The sequence below is a fragment of the Simochromis diagramma genome, unplaced genomic scaffold (genome assembly GCF_900408965.1).
Source record: "Simochromis diagramma unplaced genomic scaffold, fSimDia1.1 OVJJ01000705.1, whole genome shotgun sequence".
NCBI classification, from domain to species: Eukaryota; Metazoa; Chordata; class Actinopteri; order Cichliformes; family Cichlidae; genus Simochromis; species Simochromis diagramma.
The window spans coordinates 3,315,026-3,324,508 of record NW_024387448.1 but is presented as its reverse complement, the minus strand read 5'-3'; the positions used below and the strand labels follow the sequence as shown (position 1 = coordinate 3,324,508).

Here is a 9,483-nt window from a genome sequence, read left to right as displayed (position 1 = left end):
CTGGAGGTATTTCCTTGCCTATTACCTTCACGGACATCCCCAACAACCAACCTCGAGGCTACGACTGTCCTTCATTATTGGTGTTACTCATCACCTCTCATCTCCCTCCCACCCCAGTCCTTAATCCTTCACATCCCCATCACTCTGCCCTCTTACTGTCCATTCTCTGCACCACCCTTGTCTCTCCACCCCTCCTATTATATCTCCATCTCTGGTGTCACTGTCCCTTTCTGTCTTGTCACCCTGCCCCCATGTGTCCACTTCCTCTCATTCGTTCACTCTCTCATTGCGGTCTCCATAAATCTGTTCCTGCTGCCTTTTTCCTCATCCATATCCAATCTCATTGTACTTCTATCTTTTTTTTCTCCCCTGCCCGCTGCTCAGGCCAGCTCACCTATGGATCACCGTTCACATCGGAAACCCAGGGGATTCCATGGACGCATCGACCTGACTCACATCCCCGCCAAGAGCAGCCAATCGACACTGATGCCGATGCACTGCACTCAGCTGTAGAGCAGTGAGGCCAAGGGGTCAAGGGTGAAAGGTCACAGGCTACTGATCAAGAGCAGAAGCTGAGGTTACAAGGTTTCAGAAAGAGGGAAGGACTGCGAGACTCCGAGAAGCTATCGGGAAGGAGCGTCTCAGTGACAGACGAGGGCCAGGGGATCGAAGATGATGACTTCACACGGAAAGCTGAGGCGGGAGAAGGGGAGCCTGGCTGAGTATGAATCGCAGATGAAAGGTGAATATGCATGTGCTTGTCTCCGTGTATACGCTTGCGTTTGTACATGTGCGTTTGCCTGCACACATGACTGCACACAAGACAGCACACGGGCAGTCATGCATGAATGTGTGCACTGCGCAGTCATCCACACACACCCACACAAATATACATAACACACACAGTATCTGAACATATGTGTGCGTACTCAAACCTAAGCTCCATGCAGAGTAAAGGGAGGAGAGCAGAAAAGCTTGCCTAGAAAGAAGCAAATCATTTTTGTGTAAGTGAAAACAAAACAACAACAAAAATGACCAGTGCTGGCGTAATGAGGTTTTCTCATGACACCAGCATGTTTTTGTGTGTTTGTGTGTGTGCATGTGTGCGTCGTGATTTGGAGGCTTCATGCCGTGGCTGCCTGGCTCTGTGTACTGTACTACAAGGGTGTATTTATAGCTAGTATTAGTGATGCTGTCTCCTCACATCCAGTCAGCCCCGGGCTGTGTACTCACACAAAGACAGAGGAAAAAGAGTAAAGAGGGGAAAGAAGGAGCGGGCGGAGTAGAGGGATGAGCAATGAGAGGGTGGGGGTAGAGGGGCAGGGGGTGAGGTGAAAGAGCAAAGCGAAGGTGGTGTTTTCTGAGAGAAGGATGTTTGTATTAGCCTTTTTAGAGCAAAGAGCAGCACTGGGTCGCTGTGCTACTGCTTTAGTTGTGTTTGCATACAAGCTAGTGTGTAATGCATATAGATATGACTATAACAATTAGTATATCACTATCACATTACAGGGGTAGTCAAACAGCTGTATCAGTCACACCACTGGCTGCGTTTTATAAACCTGATCATAAGACATGAATTATTATTGATCCTCTATCCGTGTTAGAGGGAAAGAATTCCAGTGAAATGATTCATATACTAATGGTGAATGTGCGTGCATTATTTCCAAATGTGCAGAGACACAGTGTGTCTCCAGCTTGTACTTCAGGAGCCGTTGTGATAGGGGTTTTTATTTTTCCTGTCCTCTGTTATTGGTGTCTGGGGATGCCTGTCTTTGAGTGGTGGTGGTAGACGTACTCTCATTCTTTGCAATTAAAAGTAAAAAAAAATACTTAAAAATGTACAAAATGTCCTTAAACATGAAAAGTTTGAGCTGATTGGCTCTTGTGAGAACACCTTTTAAGACTGTAAACACTATTTTAATCTGGTTTAAGTCCTCATCCTGATGCTCATGTTTGAACTTCGGATGCTCATATTGTCTGCATCTTCATGCCTCAGTGCAGTGAGTTGCTGCTTTGTGAGTGGCTGATTGGATATTTAGGTAAGCGAGAGGTTGCACCTGATAAAGTGTCTGAGTGCGTGTAGCAATAATAAGTCAATATAAGTCACAAACTCCTTATTCAGTATTTTTTTCTATTTATAATGTCAGTGAAGACAGATGCCCCGAATAGGATTGTGCAATTATCCACATTTTAATTTTTGTTAATAATCCAAATGTTATTAAAATAACATAAGCACAGGAAAATAAATAAGGATTATGATTTTTATAACTGATTCAAAAGCTACTATAGAGTATTGTATAGGTTGTTTTCAGTGTTTTTTTCTTTAATTTTGTTTATTTAAAGCATTAGAAAGCAACACAGTTTATCCTCCCTGTGTGTGTTTAAAGTTCGTTTCCAAACCTTTATTTAGTGATTCAGTTGGACATCAGGTACATACTGTATTTTATGCACTGGCTGAGAAGGTAATTACATTTGCTGTGATTGTTAGAGGTTGTGAGCATGTGTTTACTTCGGTGTCTAATCTATTTTTTGTCTCCCCTGTCTCCATCTCCCTCGCATCTCAGACCTGCGGGCCCAGCTGACAGACCAGATAAAGATTTTAGACTCCCAGGTGGAGGTGAAACAGCAGCAGCTCTCAGACCTGTCTGAGTTTCTCCGCCGTCGGGGTGACATCGAGTCTGAATATGCACGGGCCCTTGACAAACTCACAGAGAGGTTTACTCATAAAACAAAAAAGTAAGGCTGCATCAGTTGTGTTTATACATTTGGGTCTTTTCTGTTCCTCTCATGGGTCTGACGTGCGTGATCGTGCCATAATCTCGGTGCGCATCTCTGTTACTGTACAGGAAGGAGCAGTGGGGTCAGTCCGTGTGTCAGGTCTGGTCTGTTCTGCTGACTCAGACCCGTCTGGAGAGCCGGGAACATGCAGCACTGGGTGACACCTGCTGCAACACGCTCACACAAAGGCTGGCACATGGTACAGAGGACACACATCGCCTGCACAAACGGGTGAGAGGATGTTATAGTGTAAGGTCACATGTATGAAAAGCAGCAAAAGGTAGAGGGAGAGTCCTTCTACTTCAAAACAAGCCAATCATTTATTTTTTTCAAATAAAAAGATGATTTTACTTCTTTTACTTTACACTAAAATGACTCCTTTAAAACTGCGCAGGCTCCCAGATATGAACTTGCAACTTTGACAAATACCAAATACAGTGACGGCTTTAATATAGACCCTAATTTGTCTTGGTAACGCTGGGCCTCATTCACTTAAAAAAACATTACACAGACTCATCTTGTTCAAATTACTGGATGTCAGACATGCTCTCCGTACCTTCTTGTGGTTGAAATGTGAGCAGAATCTTAATTAAGCCACTACAGACATGTCAGAGGAGCTAAGAGGTTTTGTCTGGCCCGACATCAAGCAGAGGAACTCTTTTAGTTTTTCTAATATCACTTTCAGCACTGTATTAAATGAATTACTGCTACAGATCAAAGTAATACTATGGAAACAATATAATACCAGCTAAGTTTTCAACTCAAGAAATAAAGTTCTTGTAAAGTGGTGTAATATTGTTGCGTACGTAGTTATTTTTGGAGGAAGATTTAACCTTTTGATAATATGTGTTCGTTTTAGTGCCGAGAATCAAGAGACACATGTCACACATCTGTAGGCTAAAATAAAGGTTTATGTTCTTGGTAAGTGATCATGTGTTGACCCTGTCAAGTCTCTACTGCAGTGGTATGGTATCCTTATATCTTGAATAGACAGGACTCCAAAAAACAGTGTATATATACACACACACACACACACACACATATATATATATATATATATATATATATATATATATATATAGTTTTAGCAATCAGTGCTGGCGTTTGTGTTCTCTTGTTTTTAGAAAGTGAAGAGATAATTTTACCAAGACAGAATAACTAAATCATATTTAATAAACCTCCAGGTTTTAATGCTGTCAAGCTCTGAAGGTCCTAAATTCCCACAGACTCAAATTTAAAGGTTCCATGTTTTTCACCCTTTTCACTCCTAATGGTACCCTAATTCTAGCGTTTAGCTGCTAGTACTATTTCTAGTACTCTTACCTGTACTAGGAGACTTAGTGTAACAGGCCTTTAAAGTGTAAAGGGCATACTGCATTGGTGGGCAACAGGAAGCCATTTTTATATATTTTGTCTTTATTTCAGAGCAAAGAAGTTGGAATCCAGATGCAAGATGAGCTGCTGAAGGTTACCACTGAACTGCAGACGGTGAGCACATTATACTGCCGTCCTGAGTGTAACAAAACAAAATACTACAGTCACTGAGACTAGCATGTTGACATGGGTTTGTGCTATTGATGAAGGCTCTGAAGACATATAACCAGTACCACACCGACTGCCTGATAGCTGAGGGGAAACTGAAGGAAGCCGAGCGGTTGGAGGAGAGACACACCGGCAAGTCAGCCGAACTTGGCCCCGGACAGCTGGGAGGGCAGAGGCGAAGCTCTGTTAAGAAGATGGAAAGACTGATGGAGAAGGTGAGCCTGTATTTCTGTGAACGATAAAGAACAACAGCAGTCTTAATATGTTTCTCACAAAGCAAACCACTTCCTGTATTCAAGTGCCAGATACTTGAGTACTGTACATCCGGATATTTATCACTAGATGTGGTTTCAAGTTGTTATTCGTGCTAATTCTCTCTCTTACTTTTTTTGTTTGTGTATGCACACGCAGAGGCATGGCAGAGTGCAGGAGACCCAGCTGAAGTGTACCAAGGCTCGTAATGACTACCTGCTGAATCTAGCAGGAGCAAATGCTGCCATGAACAAGTACTACCTGCAGGATGTCAGCACCCTCATCGACGTAAGAAACATGCACTTTGTGTCGGATGATTGTATGTTCATGCATTTATGACACACCTCAGCAGAATAATAAATGAAAGTTGTCACAGGGAGAAGAAAAACAATAGTTTGAATGCACATTCATCCACATTTTCTCACGCTTTTCTTACACCCTTCATTTCTTCTCCCTCTCTCCTGCCAGTGCTGTGACCTTGGTTTCCATCTGTCTGTGGAGAGAGTGATGAAATGCTACCTGGCCAGCAGGTGGCGCATCCAAAAGACTGAGGAGACGGGGCTTAAGCAGTTGGAGACTGCGGTGACATCGCTGGACCAGAGCGGAGACAGAGATGCATTGCTGCAGCAACATGACGCCGCCTTCTGCCTTCCTTTCAGATTCAACTACCACCCACATGAAGGAGACCAGGTGAAGCTACCGTACCTCTGGTAGAGCTGTATGACCCAGCTCAAAGTGTTCAATAAAATGTGTGAAAGTCTAAGTATAAATGCAAGAACAGCCACATCCATTTAAGATAAGGTAAGGTTCATTTATTATAGGTGACCTATGTGTTAATAACAGACCTATACACAGGGTTCTACCATTTCCTTTATTTCATTCGCCTCTCTCTCTTTCTACTCTCTCTGAGCAGTCCCATGAAATAAAGGCTAAAATGCTCCCCTAACATCTTAAAAACAATACAAGTTACAAGTTTTCATTTCCTAGTGCTGTGTGATTTCACTGGTCAAAATATACCTGAATGTTTGCTGAGATCAGCACCACTTTTCTTTTACTATACCTTATTTGACATTAGTTTTATATCTCTTGTGCATTTCAGGTGTGCGAGGTCAGTGCGGAGAGCCAGGTGAGGTACGAGTTGGAGACCAGGTTCCAGCAACTTCAGTCTCGACTTGCTGCCGTTACCTTGGAAACAGAGGAGGTCAGCTAATTGTTTTCTGCCTGTTTCCTTAATGGTCTGTCTGCCCTAGTCTGTCTGACACTGCGTTAGCCAGGGTGGAGCGTTGCAACATGAGCCTTAAACCTTGAACTCGGAGTAGCTAAACCGACAAATCGCCTTTTTTTTTGCCTTTCTCAGATCAGTAAAACGCTTAAAGCCACACTCGCAGCCCTTCTGGACACTATGTGCGACAGCGACTGTAACCCCTCCCCCGATGTGCCCAGCAACCTATCACACGAGCCGCCCGGTGGAGGCACCCTTCCAAAACTTACCCTTGCCAAGCGTCGAGCCAATCAACAGGAGACAGAGACCTACTACTTCACAGTGAGTTAATGAATTGACATGATTGACAGGAGTTTCCTGATAGCAGTTTAAATGAGCAGTGGCTTTTTTTTCCAAACACAGATAAAAATGATCAACTGTTTTTGATTTATTCACTATTTCTTTCTTTTTTTCATCTTAGAAAGTGAAAGAGTTCCTTACCAGCAGCTCTCTGGCCTCCAAACTTCAAGCCAAACATGATATCCTACAAGATGCCATACAGAAAGGTACAAGGAGGATGGATTTAATGCAGTTTGTTCCAGTGTTGCCTTTGATTATGTCTGCAAAATATCCACATACATTAACCAAATTCCAACATGGCCACAAACTGCCTCTTGGCTTAATGAGCATCTTGCAGGTTTTGTCACTCATATGAAAAAACCTGTTAAAAATAAAACAGAAAGAAAGCATGACTGTACATGCTCCACAGTAACATTTAGAGCAGCTACAACAGGCCAAGTATAATAAGACTGTATCAGTGGTAGTCTCAGATTCTGATACTGTGCATTGCACTGAACTCTGTCATACACACACATATACATATGTTACAAGAGATGTACTCACGCTCTCCAAAGTTATAGACTGTATACAAAAGATGGACATAGCCATGATGTCACTCTTTCACATATTTTCTGTTTCTGTCTTCCAGCTGAAGCCGTTGACAGCGACCCTTCCAGGTAAACAGACTGTATATGCAGCTGAGAATAAATCAGTGTGACTGAAATGGAGAGAGTACAGAGGACATGGAGAGAGGACAGTGATGGGCTAAATTTAAACCAAAATTGCTTTTTCCATGATGTATACGAATCTATTTCTAGAGGGGCGGACACCTGACTTTGCAGTTATCAACAATACTACATCTTGACTGTCACTATGGGATCATGCATTTTATCTATTATATTTCCCAGAATGCAATGTGCTCGGTCAGTGCGCGTTCGGAAGTCCAGACCTGTTTCCCAATTCTGCCACACACTCTTCAATACAGACATACTGTCCTACATAGAGGTAACACTCACATTCATTCACACAGAAAACCAAATCCGCTCTTCATTTGTTTTTACTTGTCTTGTATTGTTTGCTGCGCTGCTGTTCAAACCTTCCAAATGAAAACCTGCCACATTGATGCAGAAGAATTGGGGATTGTTGAGGGTTCTTGCAGCACATGCGCACAATGACAGCCCCCCACCCCCCTTGCCCCCTCCAGTGTAGTTACTGCTGCCTTCGTGTGTATGGTCATGCTTATGGCTTACTGCTGGCTTTCTCTCCTTTCAATCCATTCCCCCTTTTATCTCCTCCTCTCTCTCTTGTGAAAGGATTAAAATGCACTGGCCTCTTTGCTGCCTCCTCTCGACTCCTCTATTCAGTGTGTGTGTACATGAGCGTATGTGTGCGTGCGCGTATGCTTATGTGTGCCTCTTCCCACTGCCTCTAAATCTTTATTCCCCTTATTGTCCCCTCTCCCTTCTCTTCTAATCTGCTTTTTCTGTGTCCCCGCTCTGCTGTGTTTGGCTTGGTGCAGAAGAAGAAGGCGAATGTCTCGGACACAGGTACTCAGCACCGTCTGTGTGACTGCTTATGCAGTGCATGCAGACTTGGGACTGTTTACCACAAAAAAGCAGTCACCATGTCTAAGTCGTGTCCAGTGCAGCTTTTTTCAGGGAAGTTTTAGCAGCAGGTGTAAAGCTCTTTTTATGAAATGTGTATGCAGTATTCCCCCTTCAGTCTGGGTCTCTCATGTTCATTAGCCAACTTGTAAAGCACTTTGCTCAACCTTTTACGATAGAATGTGCTATAGAAATAGAATTGACACTGGCAGCCTGGCCTCAGCAACACGTAAATGTTTAATCTACTGAGGCCCTGAAAAACTGGTGAAATACTCTTAGTCTAACCATTTGCATGTTTACATACAGTACAACAGCTGAAAGTCATAGAAGTTGCTGGGTTTTTATTTATTTACGTTACACCTATAGTTGTACTATATAATACGGATTTTTTTTTTTCTGTGTACAATATCTCATCTCTTCATTGTCTTCATCATTCACCTTCCACACACATTTGAGTAGAGTTTTTCACCGACTAAAATGCCCAGTAGACAAAAAAGAGCAGACAAGAAAAACTGGTGCAGCTGCAAATGCACAGTCACGTTAAGCTCCAATTTAACAACTAAAGAGTCAAAAATATTTCCCATTTTCACTCATTTGATGATGATGATAGCTCAGTCATTTCAATGCACACAAAAGTTCAGGCATGAACTTCTGTGCACAATCATGAGACTGGCAGGTTGAGTTTATTATAAACCTCATAATAATGATATTAATTTTATGCATCAGTGAGGAAATTGCCTAAAAATCACCTTTACTGGTGAGCTATCAAATTGACAATCATTATCAGTGTCACAGCCCTAATTTACTGTAGCACTTTTATCGTTGAAAATATCAGCTGTCGGTTAGCCTAGCATAGCGCATAAACTGGATGCAGAGAAGAAGAGTTAGCTGAGTTTTGTTGAAAAAGTTGTTTTTTCTAAAATATTTTTTAGATGTTTCTTTTTTTGTGTGCCTTAAACTAACATAGGACACTGTCAGTCTGCATGCTAGCTCTTGTTTCCACTGTGCTAGGCTACTAGCTTTAGTCTTTCTAGAAGTAAGTCTTGTGACTGGTAATGCCCCTGTGCAGTTATGTGGGCAGTTATTTTTGATGCCCCTATTTGAATGAATGAGAAAAGAGCCATAACCCTTTAATTATCGCTTGGTCTTAAAAACATCATGTGTAGAATCGACAGTCGAATCTGTTTAGAAAATGCTTTAAAGGTTAGCTAAACATTTCCTGTGCATGTGCAAAGTTTCATTAAGGCTGCATATCCCATCTGAATCTTGCAGTAATACAAAAAGGATCATCATTACATTACAGAAGTGTCCCATAGATTTCTATTCAGGACTATTTAAGTGTCGACTTGCTTTTATAAAGTCTTTGTTTTAGCTTTACATAATGGACAACGGTGGTTGTATAGTTTTTAGTTACTTGTAGCCAAGTGCCCTTAAAAGAACCTCAATTGATGAAACTTGTACTTTTCAGTCATCTTTAGTTTCTTGCATTGCATCTTTCTGCCTTGCATATTTCCCTTCCCTGTTATTGGTCTTCCTTTCTTTCATCCTTTTTTTCCTCCCCCTCTCTTTGCATCTCCCTCTGCACTCTGTTTCTGTCTTCAGCACCGCATTCTCGTCTCATCTCTCTTCTTCTAACCGTCTTTTTTCTGCAGAGCTCTGGACAGCAGATTCCTGTGGTGGTTGAAAGCTGCATTCGCTTCATAAACCTTCATGGTGAGTCAGTTTTTGTCATATCAGTAAGTCATGCTGTGAGAGCTTTGGACAGTG

At 42.3% G+C, this 9,483-nt stretch overlaps 1 protein-coding gene across 3 annotated transcripts in view; it reads left to right on the top strand.

The window, feature by feature from the left end:
- The window catches only part of LOC120722655 (SLIT-ROBO Rho GTPase-activating protein 3-like), a 31,488-nt gene that overhangs the window by 7,682 nt on the left and 14,323 nt on the right, over window positions 1-9,483 (top strand). For 2 of the 3 annotated variants that reach the window (XM_040013713.1, XM_040013714.1), the window contains exons 2-14: window positions 385-742; window positions 2,565-2,736; window positions 2,847-3,009; window positions 4,204-4,266; window positions 4,362-4,535; window positions 4,732-4,860; window positions 5,041-5,262; window positions 5,672-5,773; window positions 5,930-6,115; window positions 6,255-6,339; window positions 6,762-6,789; window positions 7,021-7,117; window positions 9,369-9,429. In XM_040013713.1, coding sequence (XP_039869647.1) covers window positions 673-742; window positions 2,565-2,736; window positions 2,847-3,009; window positions 4,204-4,266; window positions 4,362-4,535; window positions 4,732-4,860; window positions 5,041-5,262; window positions 5,672-5,773; window positions 5,930-6,115; window positions 6,255-6,339; window positions 6,762-6,789; window positions 7,021-7,117; window positions 9,369-9,429 — 1,552 coding nt within the window. In that variant the 5' untranslated portion in view covers window positions 385-672. Of the gene's footprint in view, window positions 1-384; window positions 743-2,564; window positions 2,737-2,846; window positions 3,010-4,203; window positions 4,267-4,361; window positions 4,536-4,731; window positions 4,861-5,040; window positions 5,263-5,671; window positions 5,774-5,929; window positions 6,116-6,254; window positions 6,340-6,761; window positions 6,790-7,020; window positions 7,118-7,631; window positions 7,660-9,368; window positions 9,430-9,483 lie in introns of all 3 variants that reach the window. The other variant, XM_040013715.1, reaches the window with a different exon arrangement.